Source organism: Lolium rigidum, chromosome 5 (assembly GCF_022539505.1).
Source record: "Lolium rigidum isolate FL_2022 chromosome 5, APGP_CSIRO_Lrig_0.1, whole genome shotgun sequence".
Lineage (NCBI taxonomy): Eukaryota > Viridiplantae > Streptophyta > Magnoliopsida > Poales > Poaceae > Lolium > Lolium rigidum.
Genome location: NC_061512.1, coordinates 38454964 through 38479548, shown reverse-complemented (window position 1 = coordinate 38479548; position 24585 = coordinate 38454964). Strand labels below are relative to the sequence as shown.

Genomic DNA, 24585 nt, shown 5'->3' with positions numbered 1-24585 from the left:
ATGGTTCTGACAATATACAGGGGACACCTACTTTGCTAGAACATGCTACTAGTTTCTACAAGGAGCTTTTTGGGCCAGCTATTGATGCTGGTGTCAGACTGAGAGATGATATCTGGGGCAGAGAGGAAAAGTTGGAGGAAGAAGACAGAGCAAATCTTGATAAAAGATTTACTAAGGAAGAAATCAATGATTATTTGTCAGATGGAGAAAAATAAAGCTGTTGGCCCTGATGGAATCCGTGTAGAATTCTATCAACACTGTTGGAATATCATCAAAAAAGATATGTTGCAGTTGTTCAATGATTTTCATGAGCGCAAAATTAGCTTGGAGAGAATAAACTATGGGATTATTACTCTCATTCCCAAGGGAGAGGATGCAGATATCATTCAGAAATACAAGTCGATTTGTTTATTGCAAGTCTTATTCAAGATTTTCACTAAAGCAATGACTGTTAGAGCTGAGCCAGTAATGGGGAAACTAATTCATCCTTGCCAGAATGCTTTTATCAGAGGGAGATACATAACAGATGGAGTGATGTTGTTGCAGGAAATTCTTAGAGACCCCAAAGTCAAGAAAAAACAAGGTGTTGTGCCAAAAATTGATTTCGAAAAAGCATATGACAAGGTGAACTGGAATTTTCTGTTGGATTGCTGCAGACAGAAAGTCTTTAGTGACAAGTGGATACTATGGATCAAAGAAGCAGTTACAAAAGGGACTCTCGGTGTGAAAACTAATGACATGATGGGCCCATATTTTGGTAGTTTCAAAGGTGTGAGACAAGGGGATCCTTTTGGCAGCTAATAGCATGTCCAAGATGATTGGAAATGCACAAAGGAATGGTTTGCTTAAGGGCTGGCTGATAATTTGGTGGAAAATGGGGTAGCTATTCTTCAATATGCAGATGATACTATACTCCTGAATCAAGATGACTTTGAAGGAGCCAGAAATTTAAAGCTGTTGCTGTATATATTTGAAGTGATGTCTGGCCTGAAAATAAACTTTGAAAAAAGTGAAACCATGCTTGTGCTTGATGAACCTGACAAGTTATAGGATTATGTGAATTTGTTCAATTGCCAAAAAGTTAAATGGCCCATCAAATACTTGGGTACTCCTGTGTGTGCAAGAAGATTATCAGTAGCTGACCTACAGTTCATAGAAGACAAAGTCAAGAAAAGCATGGGAGGTTGGATGGGTAGCACTCTGTCCATTGGAGGCAGATTGATTAAAATTGATGCTTGCCTTTCTAATATTGTTGTGTATCAAATGTCAATGAGACTCCTCCACAAAAATAATATTGAAAATATTTCAAGACCCATCAGAGCTTTCTTTTGGGCTGGAGCTGCTGATAAAAAGAAATATCACTTTGTTAAATGGAGATGGATTTGTAAACCTAGAGGTAAATGTGGCCTTGGTGTGAAAGATTTAAACAAATTCAACATTAGCTTGATGTGTAAGTGGTGGTGGAAGCTGGAAAAGGAAGAAGGACCTTGGCAGAATTTTATGAGGAAAAAATACTTGGGGGATGCTGGAATTTACTTTACCAGGAACAAAAGTGGAGATTCCCCCCTCTGGTCAGATATGCTGCATATAAGAGATATTTATCTGTGTGGGAGAAGGATGGTTGTGGGAAATGGTTGCAGGACTAGCTTCCGGGGAGATGCTTCGTGTGGTCACTCCCCTTTGAAAGATAAGTTCCAATTTTTTAATATTTGCAATGAACAAAACATCACTGTGGCTGCAACAACAAACATGGGGTGGAGACTTTCCTTTAGAAGGTGGCTACCTGCTGGGTTAACGGAATTACGGTGTGGGCTGGTCAATATCCTTCAACAGATAACTTTGACAGATACAATTGATAGACCAAGGTGGAAATGGACACAAAATGGCCAGTTCTCTGTCAAAAGTTTATACAAACATTTATGCAGTAATGGCATGGATAGATCCTTCAAGCACCTTTGGAAAAGTAGAATCCCTTGAAAATCAACGTTTGGTTGTGGCTCATCTGGCATAATGCCATAGCAACAAAAGACAATTTACTGAAAAGAAACTGGGCAGGTAGCCCTACTTGCCATTTTTTGCTTTGCCCATGAATCTATTCTACACCTCTTTTTCTTTTGTACTGCAGGCTGCAGCAAAATATCTGTGGAGCATGGTGGGGATGGTTGTGGGGGCCCAAAATCGGTAAGGGTCCTTTGCACAATATTTTTGGTGGATGCCGAAATACTCCACTGTCAGTTGCAATGTTCAAATTGCTGGACTGGCGGCAATTTGCTGGGCCATTTGGAAAGCGCGTAATAAAGCTTGCTTTGAAAAAGTTTTCCCCAAAAATCTTGTTGAGCTAATCTATCATGTTGTGGTTTTCATGAAATATTGGGCAGGATCTCACATTGCAGCTGAAGCCTCGCAACTGAATCAAGGTGCTGATGCGCTCCTCGAGCTGGCTGCTGGAGCTTCTATCAGAAGGACAAATGCTGCTGGTGCAAGCAATCCCCCTCGCCTGATGGATTGACCTGCTGGAGATATGGAGGTTGATGGAGAAGAAGCTGAAGATGCTGATAATCTTGCTGAGTAAAATGTTGAAGCTGATGCACTGATTAAAAAGCAGCAAATCCTTTGCTCTGCTGTTTTGTTGTCAGTTTAAAACTTTTGTTTTGCTGGAGGCTGCTGTTTCGCCTCATCGAGCCATCCTTTTGGTAACTGCAGATGATATGATACTTCTAGTCAAGTTGTTAGTTCGTCCAAAACGTTAGCTGGTAGTTTATGCGGAGTTGTTTCGAGGCATGATGTCCTCCAGTGGGCTGTGGTGATGTATATAGATGATAGGATCTGCGTGGTGGTGATCTGTAAAAAACCTGACTTGTATGTTTCGTTATCTCCCGATAATGAAATTCGATCCCTCAGAGGGTCGCTTGGAAAAAAATAGCAGTTTTCTGCCTTTGTTCGATGTCTAGTGAAAGTTGAGTTTCTCCAGGAATAAACACTCAAACAGAAGGAAAGGAAAGGAGCTAGATCAGGGGAGACTGTGTAGATCCAGGTAGATGATGCAATGATGTGCTGTACTACATCGTAAAACACTGTGGGAACTTTGACGAAATAAATATGAATCGTTTAAAATCCATATACTACTGAAAATGTTGAGAATTGCTGCAAATGTATATCTGGAAGGTGTGGTTCTATCTGTGATGAGGCAATGTTGCCATGTATACATTGGTAAGATATTGGAAACTTGACTGGCTCATTTGCTCGACGCCAAAATTTGTAGCGAGTATTGTGCCAGTTCAATTGTCTGGCTTGAAAAGATCACCGAAAATAAATGTTGAGGCACAAAAATAAAGAAAATAAATGTAGTGCACAGGAAATATATTTTATAGTACCTTTTACTGCTCCGGGGGAGCCGGGGAGGGACTACTAATATGATTTGAGGCAACGGCGAGGTAGATTAGGCCGGCAGTCCAGAAAACAATAGGAAAAAGATGAAATTAATAGTATTCCGTATTCGGCCCAGGGTGGCGACTGTAACTTGTCCAGGGAAGAGATTTGCCTGCTCAACAAGGAATTGCCGGCTGGTGGAGGAAAGTTCTGGTTGCGAAGGTCGTCTAAACCATGAACAAAGCTCGCGATCGCTTGGTGGCTTTCTAAATTACAGATTCAGTACATGTTAGCAAAGGACCTGACTGTACTGCTTTGTTTGCTGCTCTACATACGTACTGTAATTGATTAGCGGGTACCTTGACTGTTATGTAGTACTACATGGGATCCCTCTGCTACGGGAATGTCGGTCCTCCCAGCAGCCTTTAGCTGAAACAACAAATTGACTTAGTAATTAACGCCAGATTCATTCAGGCCGATCCATCAATACTGAAGTCTAGGGGAGCTGACTGACGAGGTGTAACGCGTTGCCCATTGCAAGGGACTCGGCGACCTCAGTGCCACGAAGATAGTCATGGGAGTGTTGTATCCGAGTGTAGAATAGCATGGGATAGATCGACAGGACAAGACGAGGAAGATGGATGGATACTGGCCGATTCCGTCAGCACTTTGTCATTCTGACGGAAGAAAGTTTCAACTTCTGCCATTCTTACTTATAATAAGAAAACGAAACACATTTCTTCCATCGCGCATCGACGCCTTGCCTTAACATCTTATTACATGTTTTTCTGAAACGGGGCAAAAGCTTTGCCCCATTCGATTAATTAAGGAGAAGAGTTTGACAAGAAAGTCCGAACAAACAAGAAAAGAACAAGGAACTACTCTCGCGGCATGATTTGACCCAAGCGTTTAGCACCAGCGATAACCCATAAGCGGGCCTCTCTCTTAATCTTATCTAGGATTACATCGTGGTTGGCATACTTGTTGTTGAAAACCCTTGCGTTGCGCTCATTCCAAAGCTCCCAAGTGACAAGAAGAGCTAACGAAGAGATGGCTTTGCGGTTCGGCAAGTGGGAGCTTATCATGTTGCGCCACCAAAGCTCGATGGATAGACCGGCCCACCCATTCGGGGTAATGTCCGTGTTATGCAACCGCTCCGCCACTTTGTCCCAAAGACGCGTAGTGAACCTACAATGGATGAAGAGGTGCGCCACCGTCTCGAATGTTTGCTTGCAAAGGGGATATAGGCCGCAATTTGGCCACCCACGCTTTTGAAGGCGGTCGGCGGTCCAAATACGGTTTTGGGTAAGGAGCCAAGCAAAGAATTTGGTTTTGGGAGGTGCCCAAGTCTTCCAAACCGACTTGTGGAGATAGGAAGCGATGGAGCCAATGAATTGCACCTCATAAGCCGATTTAGCGGAGTATGTCGAACCACATACGTACATCCTGAAGTGAATCGCCACCATCGTCCATCAGCAAGGTTTCTTGCAGATGTATTGTATCATGATGGGGTTGAAGCCGACCATGTCACACTCCGCACCGTCGAAGCCCTCGTTTTTGCAGGCCTGGGCGCACTTGTCGATCGTGCAGTAGAAGGTCATGTAGGTCTTGCTGTACCACTTGCCAGTCTTGGCTTCATATCCTAGAGTAAAACAAAGGACAACACATAGCAGCATTAGATTTCTTTTCTTCTTCTTTGGACTATGTGTGGAGTATGAACTTTACATCTGACCCAAAAGCAAAAGTAGAATACTGAGAAAGTGTCATGTTCTTCAGATAAATGACAGGCTTATTCTGGCAAGGCTTACCAGGAAGTAACAGGAGTGGCATGAGCAGCAGCAAGCACAAGCCTGACACCTTGAGCTTGAGCAGACCCATGTCTACCAAACGAACACTAAATCAATAAAAGGAAGGAATGGAGCTACAACAAAGGGGATGGTGAGATCCAAATAGGCTAGTGCCATCTCTTCTTACAGCCATGGAGGTTACAAGAAAACAAAACAGAAAAGGTACACCTATTCAAAGTCCAGGTAGTACAGAAAGCAATTATATCTGGAAGATATAAGTGATGCAACTTGTCATGTATACAATTTAAAAACCACTGAAACTTGACCAGTTCATTTGCTCGACACCAAAAATTTGCAGTACTACTATGGTGTAAGGAGTATGCAGGAAATAAATGAAAAGGCACAGATCAGGAGATAAAATATGTAGCGCAAAATAAATATGGGCTTTAAATGTTTGTGTCTACCAGAAGATATAAATCAACGCAGCAGTAATATTATCTATAATATCTCTGCATTTGTAGTCTGCTGCATTGATCTCCTTATTCAGACCAAGAACACATTTCATCAGGAGAGACAACCATCAAGAGCTCATTCTTGTGCTTCCTGCTCATCGGGATGAACCCAAAAGGGTGGGCGATTACTATCCCGATTGTATTACCTTCATATCACCTTAGGTGAATTCTCTGTTGATCTTCTCACCACAGCAATCACACATATAGTCCCTTGAACACATACACAAAAAGATTCTACAATCCTATCTAAAAGTATCACTGCTCCAAAACATACAAAGGCGCACATATTTCCATAGAAACAGCAGCATTGCATCTAAAGTAATACTGTATGGCTAAAAGGTTACAAGACACCCTCTGATTTAGCCTGGTCTCAAGCATCCACCGGGAAGCAAGAACCTGTAGCTGTACGCGTTCCTGATCAAATAGGAAGGCAGATGAATGGCAGATGCCGACCTCGGTATCGGCCCCATCTTCTTGAAGAGATCTCCAAATGTGTACTCTTCAGGTAGCATGTCAAACAGGTTCTCCCCATTGCATATGACCCTCTGGATCCTGTCTGGACTCAGGAAGCTTTCCTGTTTCACCCGGTCTGCGTGGCTATATGCCTTCATCTTGAAAGCAAACTCCTTGATCTCCCTGAAGCAGAAGCTGCAATGCCAGCCCGCATCGGCCAGCATCAGGTTGGTCTGACGGGAGTGGCGGTACTTTGTGCGCTCGGTGAACACATGCGCTGATGCTCTCCAGCTGTTGTGATCCACAGGAAACTCAAAGGAGTACATGTAGTTTTTTAGCTCAAGATGCATGATTGGTGGTATTCCATCACACCATTTCAGCAGCTGCACGGTTTCAGGACTTGGGATCTCATCAGCATCAGCCATTATCAAGACATCCCCCACAGCAATGCCTGATCTTGTTAGCAAGGAGTTAAGTGCGCGGCGGTGACCGGCCTCTACAAGGAAGGGCGTCTGGCGAGATTCCGGATCCAAATCTCCAATGGGAAGCATGTCATAGACGATCTTTGAGCTAGCAAACGCGAAACGGTTGATGTTTTCAAAGAAGGAGAGAGACTTTGGGATGCCAGTGAAGGTAGCATTCGCCTCAAGGATGACAAACCTATCAACATACGGAAAGAGCTCACGGTAGCGTATCTCCAGAATATCGAGTTCATTGCTGAAGAGGACGGCATCAAAGACGCGGCGGGGGGAAGGAAGGATGTCCCAGCCATGGAGCTGGCATAGCTGCTGCATGGACGTATTAGGGGCGTAGTAGTGCGGGATACGGAAGAAAGGCTTCGGTGGTGTGTCCCATAGCGGCCGCAGAAGGTAGGAGATACTTTGGAAGTACTGGGTGACAGCAATAACAGACACTGAAAGAACTAGAACAAAGGGTATCAGGAACTTGAAAGCTAGAATACTTTTTCGTCTAGTTACAGGAGGCGGATTATGCGAGTTTCCGGCCATGCGACAGGCTTGTGTCTATGACAAAGGAAGAAATGAGCGAGTCTTTGAGAAGAATAGGAGAGTGCCTCTCTGGGAAACACAGCAATATCTGAAGCAGAATGTAACCTGCATTATGCAAAGAGAGAGCAGAAGATAAGTAAAACAAGGAAAGCAAAGTGATATAAGAAGCAGTACCATGCAAACATCACTTAAACAAACAAACAAACAAACGAACAAAAAAGACATGGAGACTGGCTCGTTCTTCAAATGAGCATACATACATGATAAGACACACGGAACGGCAAATTGATACGCGCCAAGACAAATGAACCGCTATTGCATCATCTCAATTAAGGCAGGAAATAGAAGAGCAGCACAATGCCAGAGCCAACATCAGCTATTGTCACGCCATTCTTGCCAGAAAACTCATAAGAAGCATGATCTAACTGCTGGTACTGCCAACAGCATAGCTAATCGCCTAATCCTATCAACCGTATACAAGAAGTACTAAAGGTTCCGATAACTACGACCCCCCGCAGGCTGATCTCTATGCCTGTTTGTTGGCTGCACAAAACCCGCTCCCATTCTAATTAGCAAGACAAGGAAGATGGCAAGTGTCCTCCTTGCCCAAATCGACTGAAATGCCATAGCAAATCAAACGCGACTTGCACATGATGACCAGCCTGAACTCTGAAACTGTAATTCAGCATCAGTCGGAAACTGCCCAAATCAGACTGAAACTGCACCTCGGATCACACTGCAATGTCATCTTTTGTCACCACGATTCCTCCATTGTTTGTTTCTCTAGAACAAAACAAACGAGAAGATAGCTGGCCCAAAATCAACAGAGGGCGCCCCACCCAAGCCGCCGCCACCCTGCCCTCCCCACTGGCGGCTGGCTCGAATCCATTCCAAAATCGGCACCAAATCCAACCAATCCAAGCCCTGCCGCTCCTAAAGATCCTAGCTTTTCTACCACCTGATGCACAGGGATGATAAGGAATAGAGATGGCGGAGTCGGCTCTCACCTCAGGGGAGAAGACGACGGCGGCGACGAAGACGAAGACGAAGACGCGGAAGACAGGAAGCTGACGCCTTTGGACGGCACATGTCGCGCTCCGCTATCTGCTCTCATCTAATCAAAGAAGGGACGGGACTCCATGGATCTCTCCCTCTGCTCTGCTAACCTCGTCCATTGCTAAAATTAGTCGGGCAGGCGACGCCGAGTGGACAGGAGAAGGGAGAAAAGCGCAGGAACGCGACGTGCAGTGGAGTGTGGATTCGCTTTAGCTTTCTCGTGGGATTGGGATATACGGTGCGGTGCCCAGGATGATTTTGCTTTGCCACTCCACTTCTTGGTAAAGGGAGAACACAAGGTGGCTGCCTTGATTGAGTATCATGTCACCAAAAATACGTCTTTTTTTCCTTTTGTGGTGTGTCTTGTGTGTTTGGTTCTTCTATCTTTTTTTTAGAAGTCTTTAAACCTTTAAAACCCTAAGAACATGTTGGTGTTAGATAGGGAGAGGCTCCATGATTTCAAAGAGACTCAAAAACCGATCCATGTGGCACGATGCGACTACGCCTCCAGCCTTTCCTCCTCACACCCTCACACGCCGTCGGGAAAAGGTAGCGTAGTGTCGGCGGTGATGTGCTCGGGAGGTGAACCGATCTAGGCTCATCAGCGACCAACGGCGAGACGCAGCGGTGGCAGTTCCAGGAGGAACTGGGGTGTGGCTGCGAGTTCATCTACTAGTTGCGGTGTGGTTGGGGCGACTTGCGGGCACCACGGAGTTGTTCTCAGTCATGCAGGGCACGACTTGCGGGCACCACGGAGTTGCCTTGTTCATCGTGCCCATTGGATGTCGGGCAACAACCCTAGAAGATGGAGTGAGCGGTCGGCTCTCCGCCGAGCTACCCGGCGGTGGTGGTGATGGCTTCTCTCTTTGGCCCTGTGCATGACAAGGAGCGAGGGAAGGGGGGTCATGGTGTTGGCATCGCTTCAGCAGTGATATCTTCCGGATCACGTCAGTCGGTATGTGGTGTCGTGCTCTTCGGGAAAAAGTAAATTGATGCAACTTGGTGTAGTACTTTTTACGCAAATTCTCACAAGTACATACATATACTCACACATTTGAACACACGCATGCACACCCTACCCCTATGAGCACCTTCAAGGGATTAAGCCAAGAAGTTGATTCGGTGGGTCTTAAGACTAACCACACGTGCCACGCTATCGATAGGCATCGTCTCTCACTCAATAATATTTTGTATTTTATGAGACACCAAAGTGTCAAACCTAGGTTTTATCCTTAGCTGGTTGGGGGTGCCACTGCCTTCCTAATCATCAAACAACAAGCTGGTTCTCAACGAGAGAAGTATTATCGGTTCTCATAATTATCACATAACTTCAGAAGGAATTTATTGGAAAATGTATTTTATCTTCCCAAATAATGCCAAATTAAACACAAAAGTAGGAAAAGGAAATGAATTGTAACACGTTCAAATTTAGACAAATATATGACAACTTTTAAAGGACGGGGGTGCAATAAACAAGAAAAGGTGGAACAATGCTCTTGCGTATTCCATTTTATCTCGTACTCACGAGATGAGTCCAGGGGAATATTCAGTCCATCTCTATTTCATATACATATTGCTTTTGGAGGATTTGTGCCTACTTTATCTTTGTATCTAGGACATCAGCAAACAAAATGTGTACTACGATCAACATAGACCATTGTCAAGATATACTTCTGAGCATTTAGTCGGGTATTAAGATGAGAAAGGTACATTGGATTGTGAAAACACGTGGATTCTCATGTGCGGTTTTGGTAATTGATGACAAATTATATGGACTAATGTTTGCATTGAGTTTATCTTATATGTTTTATTTATAAGCAATGCTTGAATGATATGTTGGTTTCAAGATTACAAGAAGAAGCAAATGAAAAAGATCAAGTGACAAGTATGTAGTGACCGGGATCTCATGACATCAACAATATGAAGAAAGAAGAAATGACGTAAAGAATTTAGATGAAGATGGTGGTGTGCATTGAAGAAGATGGATGAACATGTGTTGTGCATTGAATAATATGGATGGAGAGGGTGGTGTGCATTGAAGAAGATGGATGAGAAGAAGCTTGACATCCAAATGGTGGTCATGGGTACATGAAAATATGCCTAAGAAGAAGCTCTCTCATAGTGGATTATGGGGAGCAGTCCGCAAGACTTCATCAAGCAAAGCAGAATCAAGAAATATGTTCCATCTTGAAACGGTTAAGATCTTCATTATCTAGCTCTACTACTTCACCAATCAAAATCTTCTCTTAGCGAGGGGAACTTACTAAATCTAGATCTTGGGGGTTTTTTTGTGTGTATTTCTTCCTTGTTCTTCCTCCATTGTTTTTCCATAAGATTTTGTAACTTTGTTGGAATTTGGGAGTGAAGAATTTGAGCACTTGTGTTCTTGCCACTATATTAGGTGCATCGGTCTAATTTCCATATGGAGATTCGGTAAAGTGAGAGTCCGTGTGTGATTTCTCTTGGATTCTTGTACCCGGAACTTATACCTCTTGGGTTGTTGGAACCCTAGACAGCTTGTTGGCCTTTGTGGCCTTGTGGGCTTTCTAGTGTTGTGGCATTTGTGGTGTTGTGGCCTTCGTGGTGGTGTGGCCATGGTGAAGATTACTTGGGAGCCTCCAATTGTTGTAGAATTTGCCTCAAGTTTGTGACCTTCATGGAGTTCACTTGGAAGGCTCCAGTTAAGTTGTGGAGCTCACCTCAAGCTTGTACGGGTCCATGACCACCCTCCAGTGTCTCTTAGTGGATCGAGTATTTCCTTTTTGGTGAAAGGCTCAAGGAGAATACAATGCGCTATTGTGGTATTTGGAGTGTCTTTTGCCAGCACACAGCTGGAATGGAGAGTAGCACCTCCAAGAGTGTGAACTTCGAAATACATCGTCATCTCTACGTCTCGGTTACTACTCAACCGGGCTCTTTTACTTATGCACTCTACTTTGTCATAACCTTTATGATCGATGTTATATAGCTTGCTATCACCTTATTGCCTATCTTACTTACTATGAGTTATTGATGCACATAGGCAAATCCTAATCTACAGGATTCATGCTTGGCAAGTAAAATGTTAGTTAGTTTTATTTTGGTCCGACTGCCTATTTGTGGCAAACAAAGTTAGGCCAGGAAACAAAAGAGGTTCTATGATTTTCATCAAGAAACTGATATACTTTACTAGGACTAGGATTCAAAAAGTTGTCGTCAGCTGCAGGTTACAGATTATAGATAAGGTAAAATATTGTCGTTTAATAAATCATTGACTAGTAATTTTGATTTGGATCCAAGGAAGTACCACTTTCGCCTGACGGGCTTTTGCCACATCAAACATTAAGCAACTATGGGACTGATGATCAAATATGGACGGGTTGAACTCCAAATACTGGAAGTGGCTACACTCCCTTCTCCAAGCTGCGTACCAAAATTACTTTCCAATGAAGACCTTGTTTGACAACAGTGCGTATGCGTGAGAATAATTTCCACAAAACCACAAATCCCCCTATTCCCACTTTTTTCGAAGTCTTGCTTCTCTCAATTGTGCCTTTATAAGTAGTAGAGATACCCAATACCCTACCTTTAACCTAGTGAATTGGGATTATGCCCACTAGTACTCACAAAAACTGAGTTACAAACAAGGCCTTTCAGTGCTAAAGAAGAGCGTAGTTACTAGTAACAAACTACTAAAACGTGCATAGCATTGCACTCACGTTACCCCACAGAATCAGAACTGCAAACGATTGACTTGAGTACAATATACTTCGCACTAAGTACCACTTCAAATGGATCACCACCAGATTTTGTACAAGAAAAGAATGCTGGATAATCAACATCCTTTTGTCCACATGTTCTCGCACAACCTCTCAGCCAAAAAGGGTCGGTAACACATACAATATATCAATCTAGCCTTGGAATTAGCGGACCCAGGTACCAAGTTGACTCGGCCTATTTTCTACCATGTACAAAAATTCAGGATTCATTCGCTGCGCACCGAGTTGTACTTCTCGGCAAGTGAAGGAGTGGCCGTTATCTTGTTCATCAGATTCTTCAACTTCATGCTGTAATCGCTGCCACTGCAGATGAAAGTCAACGTCGGGATTAGTTTAAGATTTGATTTTTGGCAAGCATAGAAGCTATGGCCTATGGCTATAGTGCAACTAAACACGCCTTGTTTTCGTAGCAACGGAACAGAGATGACAGCAGACAGCTCAAATCTTGGCCAAACCAGAATTAATCATGAACTTGTAGGGCAGAGTCAAGCTTTACCTTATGCGGCTTAGAGCAGCAATTGCTCGAAGGGCACTGCGAATCATGTCCTCATTGCGATCAATCTCCTGCTTCACTGCATCCCCCTTGGGTTTGTGACTGATAGTTTTCTCAATAGGTTCAACTAATGAGTCCAGAACTGAAACAGGATAAGAATACTATTAGAAAGGGCATTCACAATAGGAAACATCCATTTAAAGGTCCTTGATTATAACAAACCTGCAAGAACAGCAGATGGGCACTTGTCTGCTAGCTTTGAGAGAATCAGATGGCAAGGCATTTTTACATCATAATGATCTGCAATAAGCAGTACATTAAGAACTGATTAGCAAGTTCATATTGAGGAAACACATTCACCAAGATTATTATGATAATGTAGGGTTCAGAAAGGAACGTGTGAATAGTTATAAGAAATGTGGGCCACATCCAGAACAAAAACTCAAAAACTATGCTAAGATGGTAATCTGGAGGCCAAGCCAATAACCGGTTTGCCGAAGTTCTGCTAGGGGGTAATCTGGGCACCCAAGCCACCAACTAAACACACCCTTTAAAGTGTCAGGAAAAAATATATAATGTTCTAAACTGTACTTACCGCCTAAGCCAGATAAGAGGAATGGAACAATGAAGGATGACGGATTCACTTGATCCAGACAATTGTCCAGCAATGTGTCCACACATTCGAAGGCAGCTTTCCTAAGTTCAAGCCCATCATCAACGACATGCTTGAAAGGCCCTAGATCAACTGTCCTGATCAATTCAGGCTGCAAAGAAGGATATCATTAGTTCATTACTTCCTAGGTGTAAATTATATGCAACACCCCTCCAGCCATAACTAAGGAAAAAAAAAAAGCAACCATTTTAGGAAACGATACCTTCACTACAGTCTGGTCATACAAAAGAGGTAATAATTCAGGAAGAAGAGCTTTGATCAAATTTGGCTTATTGTGCGCGGCTGTACTCAATGCCAGGACGGCTGCACGTCTCACATGCTGCAAGGTGCAAACAACAAATGCAAGTGTCAGCTTCACAACTTACTTTACAAACATTAGTCACTAAAAAAATATAAAGACTATTTCACGAAGTAAAATTACCCTGTCACTATCTTTAATCAACATAAGGAAAGTAGAAATCTCAGAGTACATGATTGGATCTATTTTCCCAGGCCGTTCAACAATTGAATATTTTATAGCAATTGCAACTGTAGCCCTTGTGTTTGCTGCTGGGCTAGACGTGCGTTCCTACAAAAATATATGAAATGCCCCATTAGATCCCATATAATCATAATAAATTCAACATGAAATCTAAATTTGCTAATCCGCATTTCATACCTTTAGAGCAGGGATCAATCTATTAGGTTCAATAAGTGCAATTTTGCCTAAACACTCAGCAACCACATTCCTGACTCCTTCCTCCTCACTTTCACAGTGATTAAAGAGCAATGCCAATATCTTCACAATGTTTGAGTCCTGGAGCTCACTCTGGCCAGTATGATCAACAGACTGACGTGCAATTACCTGATAGGTTTGGCAAAGAGCACACATTAAACAAGTCTTACAGGAGGTGCTTCTTAGTAAAAAAACATAATTCCACTAGAACCAACCTCTTTCAATGAATGAAGCAAGAGATACTGCTTCTTCTGTTGATTGTCAATCTGATCCAAGATAAATGGCAAATACTTTGACAGATTGCCAACAGCAATGTTTCCAAGGGCATAAGATGCTGCAGACTTTATCTCCTCAAAAGGTGACTGGAATGATTCAATGACAATATTCTCAATTTGAACATGTTTGCTGAGATCCTTCCTTCTTCCAATTTCTCCCAAACATAACAAAGCCATGTGTTGTTTAGCCTGCAAAGCATATTATAAGCAATTAACAAATGACAAAGATAAGTACAATAGTTCAGCGTTGAGTTAAACATAAATGTAAGCAATCAACCAATAGCAAATAACAATGATTTGTTTATCCCCATAATATTTAGGCACTAATTCTACCAAGACGTAAGATATGCTTAATTACAGTACAGTGTTTCAAGATCATTACACTATAGAGTACTTATCGATACGTTTGCTCTAATTGATTAACAATGCTGTTTGACCTTCAATTGAAAAGCTCAGCATTGAAATACGGAGTACTAAATTTTGAGCACTAGCCACTTAATAGTTTGAGAACAGCAGAACACATACATACTCCAGTGTAAGAGAGCACGTAATATCCCATTTTCACAATGCTATACTACTAGCTAGACGATGCCCATAAATGAATTTTTTAAGCTAACTTTGAAGAATCGTTAAGAGGCAAAGTTCGCAAGTACGACATGCAAAGTGTAAATCTGGTGAACATAAGACATCCATGAAAATGCTTACAGAATTAGCAGAGCTGTCATCCTTTAGAATGCCTTTAAGCATTTCAATAGTTGATGCACACTTCTGATCACCAGCTGCTAAGCATAGCACAGCAACACACTGTGCAATAGAGGATAGGGCCTGCTTGGAAAGACCGCCTGACTGTGATGGCTTGGCGGTGGAAATAAGGGAGTCCAACAAAGTTTCAAAGCTTGTGTTTGCAGATTGGACCAGTGAAGCAAAAAACTTTTGTAGTGCCTGTGATAGGAACAATGTCCTCTGTCAGTTGGAGCATAAGAAGAAATCAAGTGTTTATATTAAAATATGATGAATATATATACCTGCAGTGCTTGACCTTGCAAAAGAGCACTCCTGATCAAAATTAGGGCCTGAGGCAAAACCTTCTGTCTCACAGCTAAACCGACATTTTGAATGGATCGTCTGTCAACCATAATTGTGCTACACAGTTCCAATGCAAGAGCAGCCATGTGCAAATCGATGTCACTGCCACAATAAATAAGCCAACATCAGTCATCATGGTAGGCAGAAAATGTAGAATTGCTGAAGAAAGCTAAACAGGAAAAAAAACCTTATGAGAGTAGAAAGTTCAGCGATTATCGTTTCATAAGACGACGAGCCAATTTGGCCTCCATAAGTTACAACCAGAGAATTCAGGGTTCCCAATGTTGCCTGCCTGAGAGCTCTGTTAGCCTGTTGAAGGGGGGCAGTAAAAAAGTTAACCTTCAAGTTCTATTTGGGTGTCCTCTTTAAAGTAGACACTTTTTCAAGGCAACAAACAAACATTGTGTACAATATATCTCTACCTTCCGAAGGAAAGCTGTGAGCTCAGAAACAACATGGTCCAGAACACATTTAAGATCGATCCGAAGAGGTGAACTCGCAATCACCGCAAATGCCTGTATAAAAATGAACATTTTGAAAAAAATAATACTGTAAAACAATAAAAGCAATTAATAGACATACAGGAAACAGAGAGCGAAAAAACTGTCTGAAAACAACCACTAGGCAATCGATGACAGGGTACACACAAAAATTGCGGAGACAAGTTCCACGCAAGTAAATCGGTGCATTTTAGAATTCTACTTAAGCTATGTTTACATCAATGAACATGCCACAAAACCATGGCTCTTCAAAGCAACACGGCAAGCCCTTGCCCAGCACTGATCAGAACATTTTACATTTGGATTTATATGATTGACAAGAATACTGAGGTTCAACTTTATAATAGCGTACTAGGCATTAGGCAAATGATGACATGGCAAACAAATAGCATTGTGGAGACAAGATGCACGCAAATAAATTGGTACATTTTTGTATTGTATTGAAGCTATGTTTACACCAATGAACCTGCCACAAAACCATCTCTCCCAGCCAACACAGTAAGCCCATCACTGATCAGAACAGTTACATTTGGGTTTATATCGTTGACTATACTGAACTTCACCTTTTAATTACTGAACTTCACCTTTTAATAGGGTATAGTTAAGTCATTTACTTCATGTCCCTAATTGTTTCAGTTGAATAGGGTATAGTTAAGTCGTTTACATCATGTCCCTAATTGTTTCAGTTGAAGGTACAGATAATTGCTTACCTTGACTGCAGTAAGTCGTGTTATTTCATTGCCCATCCTATCAACGAGTATGGGAAGGCATGATGGTAATTCCCTTTGGAGACCATCACCAAAAGTGGAGATCACAAGGCTCATGCAAGATATGGCACACTCTTTAACTTCCTGGCAAAATATGATCACATGAGAGAGGTGGGGAGAGAGAGAGAGAGGTAATTATGTAGGGAAGAGAGGTCCAAACCTGATCTTGATCTTGATTTGCCAAGCGGGCCAATATAGCTTTATAGATCGGACCAATATATGGTCTGAAATCTATAGAATGTGCCTGTATAACAGCAGCGGAACAAGAGCTTAAAAATCAGTATGATTGGATGCTTATAAGTTGACATCAGCACATGGAGCACAAGACTAACCTCAAAGTTTGGACGGAGGACACGGACTAGCTCTCCGCACACCCGTAAAGCCTCAGCAGTGACTTTGTAATATCTATCTCCAATAGAAGATAATATTGGACTGGAAAGTGCCTGGGTATTTTATTCGGCATTTAGTAATGAGGAACAACTGCAAGTGTCGCCAGTGGTTATTAAAGATGGTAGCTACAATACCTGGATGTACGGATGAAATACAGAGGGTGAATGTGAAGCCATAACGATCCTTGTAAACGCAAGGGCTTCTATTTTCAGGTTGGAGGTAGAAGATTTATCCTATCAACAAAACAGTATGTTAAAAACAAACAGAAGTCCAGCACTAGAAACGTCTAAACAAAATAGAATTCACTAACATTCAAAGCCTTCTCAATCCCAGGAACAAGAGACCCAAAATGATCAGCAAGACAATCTGGTAATACAATAACAAGCTCCTTCAATACTGAGAATGCTCCAACCTGTAAATGCCAACAAAACAATATAAATCACAATTACAAGTCCAAACACAGATGCTTCACAAGATAGTTGACGAACAAACCTTTGTCTTGATTGATTTTTCACGCAACTGTCTATTGATAGACTTGACAATTTTGGGTACTTCTTGCTTCAGCAGCCATCTAGGGCTGCAAAGCATACAGGTTGACAATATGGGCTTAGTGCCTAGTGCATAGAACTTGCTATCACAATAAAGAAAAACTTTATACTGAGCATAGTAGGTCAAATTGAATATTTGGACCAGATCACAATCTTAGCGCCCAGATAATAAGTCATACCAAGTTCCAACCAACATAGGCTATGCAAACAGAAAAACAGCTAACTGTCTGCTGTTTATGGCAAGTTCTTTAAGAATGTGGTGCAGTGGGTAAAAATCAATAAAACAGATATTTTGTATTTACCTAGACTCATCAATGTCTCCTTGACCTTTCGTCACATTAGCAGTTTGGCGCAACAACTCAATAAACGTGTTGAAGATGTCCATCTAGGATCACAGAGAAACTTCATATAAGATTGATAAACAATGAAAGTTCAAATCTAAGTTAGCAACGAAATACCATGCAGTTACCTTTACATTCTCCTCTCTTTCCCGGAAGCGGTCAATTAACTTTGGACAAGCCTGCATACAACAGAATACATTACACCGCATACCATATATGCAATTATCGAAACAGGTAATAAATGGTGTTAATGTACTCAAAAACTTCATCTGCAATATGACCAAAGCAGAATGATGCCGTCATGAAGAACAAGGTTGACAAACTACACTATGATGGTTTAACTAGTTTTTGTCAGCATACCTCCTGATACATCTTGGACAATGTTTGAGGACGAGATACTATAATTGCAGAAAGGCACTTCGCTGATGCCCGACGAACCTTCCAGCTTGCATCCTCATCGTCTGTGTATTCATCAGCACTCTCACTGGGAAAAGGTTAAAGATGTTACAATTATGATTGGAGCCAATGTTTTTGTATTACAAGAATAAATAACATACTCATCATCTTCCTCATCCTGCACTTCATCATCAGTGTCCTCCTCCATGCTATCAGTGAAATTAGGATCGTAGCTCACATATTCCAAAGCAAGATTCAAAATACCCTCACAATATGGGGATATATCTCTTGGACACCTGAGCATAAAACTCTCGAGGGCCTACAAGATAAGAGTTTATATATAACCATGGAGAAGCATATGTTCAAGTAATATAAGTAACAACTGAAGATAAATTATCACCTGCAAGCTGTATTCGCGGAGCTCTTCATCATTTTCTGACGCAGTTGTGCAGTAGTTAATGAGTAAAGGAACAGCTTCAGCAAGGTGTGGTCCAAACCGGTATCCAACTGAGCGACTACAAGTCAAAATAAATTATATTAGGTGATGAATTCCAGTAATCAAATGAACTGAAACTACCAAAACTCTTAAATCCCTTCATCCTGAAATTATTTTTCTATGGGTACATCCAGCCAGATTCACTTTCCCTAACATTATACCCACTTTTGGACTAGCAAAACTTGAAGTTGGAAGATTTAACACACAGAAGCTACTTCGAATATTGATGCATATACCTTAGAGCACCTATCATCTGGATATTTGTTCGAGTTATTTCAGACTTTGCACTTCTATTTTTCAGTAATTTGACAACCTCCAAAGTTGCCTTGGCTAATAGATCATCCGACAAACATGGAGCAAGCGATGCTGCAACAGAGGGCAACATGTTACACTCATTATAAACAAACATGATCATCCGATCTTATGCAAGCATTAACAGTTACAAAATGCATTCAAGCGTACCAATGCACGAAACAGACTTTTTTGGACGCTTGCTTGAGTGGAGCTCAGCTGGGATAAAAGTGCAGTGAGCATATATGCATGATCTTTTGCAATCACATTCCCAAATCTATTAAGTACATCACTTAATATGTCGAGACATTCACATTTAATTTCAGCACTCTTCCCCTGCCAAGAAAAAAGAAATGTATAAAGATAACTTGCAATGATTTAACATCAAAATGATGAGCATAATGGAGTATGTGGAACAATTTATACTCTGCAAACCCTCGAAACATGCAAAATTATTTACAAGTTCCATGTTCATAGCCACGCGCAAATGAACAAAGTTTACAACAGGTCATTTCCATTGTCGGACTGAAAAAATGGGTGAAATACGATGGATGTACAGAAAGCTACTACCAATTTATGCATACGCACAGTCTCACACCTTTCAAAATTAGAATTACCATGCCAAACTAGATCGTTCAAATAGGGTACTATCTCCGTTCCATAACATAAGTCGTTTTGGCAAACTATATCAGTTTCCCAAAAACGGCTTATACTATGGAACAGTGATGATACTTAAGAAGTCTACAGACAACTAAGAGGAAGTCTGGGAAACAAGAAACGAAATTAAAAAAAAAAACTTACACTGGTGACACCACTGATCAGCTGTGGGGCAAGAGAAACTAAAATCTTTTCAGCAAGTGATGGCGTAGTAACTTCCACAATGATTGTCTTCAGACCTATACTAGCAGTATCACGATGCTGCTCCTTTCCATTGAGTAATTTATCACAAAGCTTGTTTGTCATCTCCACCACTCTATCCTCGCTAACCTTCTTGACAAGCGGAGCCAAGCTAACAAAAACAAGAAATAATGAGTTAAATATGACGAATAGATGTAGGAAATAATAACAGAACAACTGGGTATCAGATTTCTCTGCAAAATAAAGCCCCCACAGATACAATAACTGAATCAAGAGAAAACAGCACATAACGTAATTCAAGAAGTTTGTCTTCTGTTGCAAACCAATAGGCAATCTACGAGATAAAAGGGAAGTATATTATCATTTTAACATGATAACAGCTAATGCATCTAAAACATCTATAAGCGGGTAGCATCAGCCAGATACCCAACTCCCCAATCAAGACATAATAAAAAGAAATGTGATTCTCCTTTTTTTTTGGACAAGATAACATCAACAGAAACTAGAACACTGGGATGCCGAAACATGAAGGACATAAAAAATGGATTAAGTAAATACAGTTTACGGAAAAAACTAGTACCATTTCACAGCTAAGCCAGAAACATCTCCTGAAGCATCTTCCAGTTGTTGAATAATAATATTTGTCAACTTTGGTTCAAGGTCTTGATCTGCTTTGAAACTTTCTTTGTTTAATTCACTAAGCAGATCTGACGTCGCCATATATCTGTAGTCTTTATCTTTCCCTGTCATCTGAAAGCACATACAACAACAACAAAATGTTACAAAGCATTATAAAAGAGCAAAAAGATTCATTAATATCAACGGATGTAAATTAAAGCAATGGATACCTTCTCCAAGATGCCAGTTATGTTCATATTCGCCATTGCACCAAGCCTGTGCTCAAGTCCTCTTCACAAAGTATTCAGTAGTATCCTGCTAAAAAAGCAAATTAAGCAACTAGGCATGTAGTATATATGTTGCAAAGTACATAGTTTTTAAAGCTTGGCCAAAGAAGCAGAAACATTGGTAAGTGCATGCTGGTAGGAAAAGTGAGATAGATGGAGCAAACCCAGGCAACAAAAATAAAGAAAACTAATGTGGCGATCAAACACCTGACTACTCCAGTTCACACCAAAAGGCGTACCACCTGCGCTAGGCGTAGGTTTCCTTAGTAACAAATATACGGTAAATATTCCCACTATAATGGACAAAGGTCAAAATATTTGACAAATGAGCAAACAGGAGATTCAAACACATGACATGACATGATTTGGTTGTAGTTTGGGTGTGGTTATCACCGCACCAGTCACGCCGTTGTGCTTAAAATTACAGATTAGTTTAAAAAAAAAGATATATTAACCCATGGGGTTCTATTTGAACTAAACATGGAGATGAGGGTCAACACAGGATAAAGTTTTCAAGACTGTAGTCGAATGTTCAGCTGGTGGCACGCATATAAGTAATAGCCAATGGTGGTAGGAGACCCTGAACCGCAATGAAAATTGATTTCGTGACCGAGAAGAGTCCATGCAACAGACAAAATTACATAGTGAACCATTTTACTGTTTCCTCCATATGGTCTTCTTTAAGCACAGGATTAAAGCAAACAATTAAACTAACTTATACATCTACACATCAAGCAATTGAGTACTTAAAACAAGAGAAAGGAGAACAATGACAGCAGCACAGCACTAGTCTATGTGTACATGTTAAACAGGCGAACGCATAAATATAAAGTGGTGCGAACAATTGTAATTACAAACCGGACGCCATCAAGTGCGCTAAACCTAGTTAATCCTGTTTCCATTGACATTACGGTATGGTAGCAACCCGAAATTCGAAGCATGAACCTAACTAAGCAAACAAACCTAGCTACCTAGATCGGCCCCCACGCCCAGGTGAACTTTCCAAGCTCGATACGAGACAGATCGCCAAAATAAAACCGAAGCACGTGCCCATCGGAGAGCAATGCCACCGTCGGTCGCGAGCCGCAGCTCGTCGCTGACCCCCGCGCCGATCCGTACCGCCGCCATCGAACTTCACGCGCGCCTCACTCCCAGACCGCTACACGGGGCGAAGCGATTCGGGAGTGGAGCACCCGCGCAAGCTTAACCCGCTAGACCCGCGCAGGCAGAGCGGGTCAAGCATTGCTGCCGCGACGGGGATGCGGAGGAGCAGCGGGAAGTAGTAGTACCTCGACAGGGAGGCGGGGACGCACCTCGATCCGGCGCTGGAGCGGAGGACGCGGCCGATCCGGGACGCCGCCGCCGGAAGCTCGGATCAGCGGGGTCTCCTCGCCGGCGGAGGTCGACGCGCTCTCGCCGGAGATGGGAAGCAGCAGCGGAGGCAGCAGGCGGAGAAACCCTAAGCTAAAAGCCTGAAAGCCTTTTTCCCTTTTATTATCTCCCGAGCCTTCTCCCCTTCCAATCCCCTTGCGCTGAAGAAAAAAAAAAAGGTAAAAACGCAAGAGATGGAAACGGAAGCCGTGTTTCCGCGGCTGGGCCTGGAAGTCTGACGGCCTTCGTGGGCCTAATGGTGGGCAGGCTACACGGGCCAACTCGTTCCTCAAAAAAAAATCCATATATAATCATCCTAATATTCTCGAAAAAATCATTCTACTCCCTCCGATTCATATTAATTGACTTTAATATGGATGTATCTAGAACTAAAATGTGTCTAGATACATCCATATTAGAGTCAATTAATATGAATCGGAGGGAGTAACTCAGTTTCCTAAAAAAATTCAAGAAAACTTACTTATACACCACTTTATGTACCTTAAATAGAGAACCACGGCGTAGTCGGGATGGTAGGCACGACCTGATGAGTAACTGACCGCCTCGGTTCGAGCCTCCGTGCTTGCAATATACCAGCGTGCACTCATGGATTCTTCTATAAAAGTAAGACGAGGGATTCTTCGCATCTAATCTTACTATAAACATAAAAATGAATGCTCGTTATTCAGTAGCCTCACGTAGATGGATAAAATTTAAAAAATTTAAGACTAACTAAACCAACAAAGATGCCAATAGATTTATGCATTGATGCGTATTAATTAGGGTGAGAGCTGATGATTCTTGAGAGCTAGCATACGTGGATCAGCTATCTTTGTTTGTGTCGTCGGCATGCGGAATAGCACGAGAGTGAGGGACACAACCGAAAGTCTCGGTCAACTTGTATATCATATGATTACATCGTGATTCGTTCTAGCTACTAATGAATATTAATTGGCATGAGATTTGCTCATTCTTGAGAACTAGCAAGCGTCGATCCACTAACTTTGTACGTGTTGTCGGCATGCAGAATAGTAGGAGATTGAGAGACACATCAGAAAGTCTAGTCAACTCATAGATCACATGATTGCATCGTGATTCGTGCTAGCTATGAGTCGTGATATGGGTCGCAATTGATGTTTTCCCTTTGCACATGAAGTTCCAACCGAGAAAAGCCTCCAACTGTTGGATAGTTTTATGATTCGTGCTAGACATGAGTTACAACATGGGTTGCAACCGAGAAAAATGCTCCAAATTGTTGGACTGCTTATGATTTATGCTAGCATTCAGTTCCAAATAATATTCGATGACCCCACCTGAGATAATTCTCAGTCAATTAAGAATTGGTCAGTTTTCCTCTAATATTTAGAGGGTTCTTTTCTTAATAAGCTATCAAAATGATGAGTTATTTTTTTTGAAACACAGTACTAACGGCAGATGCTCATACACCCATTCATATGAATACACGCATACCCTACCCCTATGAGCACCTCCGAGAGATCAAGTTCAAGAAACTAATATGACGGATCTTGAGATTGACGAAATCACCACAAACATCTCGGTATCGACAAAAACGTCTTCCGCAGAAGAGTATTCCATCTTTATGAGATACCAAAATGTCAAACCTTTGGTTTAATCCTTAATAGGTTGGGGTGCCACTGTCCTTCGAACCATTGAACCACAGGTTGGTTCTCTCATAATAGTGAGTTACAAAGTACAATATGTACCAATATGTACCTTATTTGTGTAGTGCTCATAAGGTGTTTGACAAAACTAGAGAGATATGCAGTGCAGGCACTTAGCTAGCCATCCTAACTTTCTAAAAAAAATCATCCTACTTAGTTTCCTAAATATTCTCAAGAAACTTGCATTCCACCAAATTATATCCTAAATAGAGAACCACAACATAGTCGGGGTGGTAGGCCCGGCTGATGCGTGTCTGCCCACTTTGATTCGAGTATCCATGCTCGCGATACCAGCGTGTGCTTAGAAACCTCCGTGCTCACAATACCGGCATGTACTCACAAATGCTTACATAAAAGTGAGCTCAGGGATTATTCCCCTCTTATCTCATTATAAACAGAAAAATGGTTGTATTGAAATTCCAAAAAAGGAGAGAAAAATACATTCATCAACAACCTGAACCGATACGACAAGAAGGAGAAAATGAACGATATCCCCTAGGAGGCTAGGATTTACGCCCCATATTTCAATTTGCCTCGCTTCTGATGGCTTTTTAGGGCTTAGAGGTGTAGCGGACCCCTGGTCTCTCGTCAACCGAGGGGTCATGTTTCTTGTTTTAGGTTTTCACTATGTCTTATTGAGTATGGTGAGGTGGCAGAAACATCCTGAAGTCATAATAAAATCCCCTCCCCAATCTATTCTTACTCCGGTGGTGCACCTATCTGATGGAACGTGGCAGTTCCTAGCCGTCTAGTACCATGTGCTAGAGGACCTATGGGTCACTGATACCAAAACACGATGCCACTCACATGCTAGGCTTCCTCACCGAGCTGGGCAAGCTACGCCTCCTGTCACTTG

The 24585-nt window shown here is 41.9% G+C and overlaps 2 protein-coding genes across 2 annotated transcripts; both read right to left on the bottom strand.

Moving 5' to 3' along the window:
* Positions 1–5748: 5748 nt before the first annotated feature.
* Positions 5749–8237, bottom strand: LOC124654474 (beta-1,4-mannosyl-glycoprotein 4-beta-N-acetylglucosaminyltransferase-like). The gene is made up of 2 exons (XM_047193470.1): positions 8136–8237; positions 5749–7233 (listed from the first exon to the last, which is right to left on the bottom strand). Exon 2 carries the CDS (start codon positions 7126–7128, stop codon positions 6028–6030), a length of 1101 nt encoding a protein of 366 aa, XP_047049426.1. The 5' UTR covers positions 7129–7233; positions 8136–8237; the 3' UTR covers positions 5749–6027.
* Positions 8238–11912: 3675 nt separating this feature from the next.
* Positions 11913–22109, bottom strand: LOC124654473 (cullin-associated NEDD8-dissociated protein 1-like). Its single transcript, XM_047193469.1, is given in 30 exon segments — positions 11913–12245; positions 12439–12577; positions 12658–12735; positions 13031–13199; positions 13311–13427; positions 13530–13676; positions 13767–13952; positions 14039–14287; positions 14804–15040; positions 15124–15286; positions 15372–15493; positions 15607–15699; positions 16395–16535; positions 16612–16695; positions 16784–16894; positions 16976–17074; positions 17152–17253; positions 17334–17418; positions 17692–17774; positions 17859–17909; positions 18091–18214; positions 18288–18445; positions 18527–18641; positions 18859–18988; positions 19085–19108; positions 19111–19249; positions 19715–19922; positions 20352–20521; positions 20620–20704; positions 21990–22109. Coding segments are annotated over 29 exon segments (3657 nt in total). The 5' UTR covers positions 20656–20704; positions 21990–22109; the 3' UTR covers positions 11913–12148.
* Between the last annotated feature and the right edge of the window lie 2476 nt (positions 22110–24585).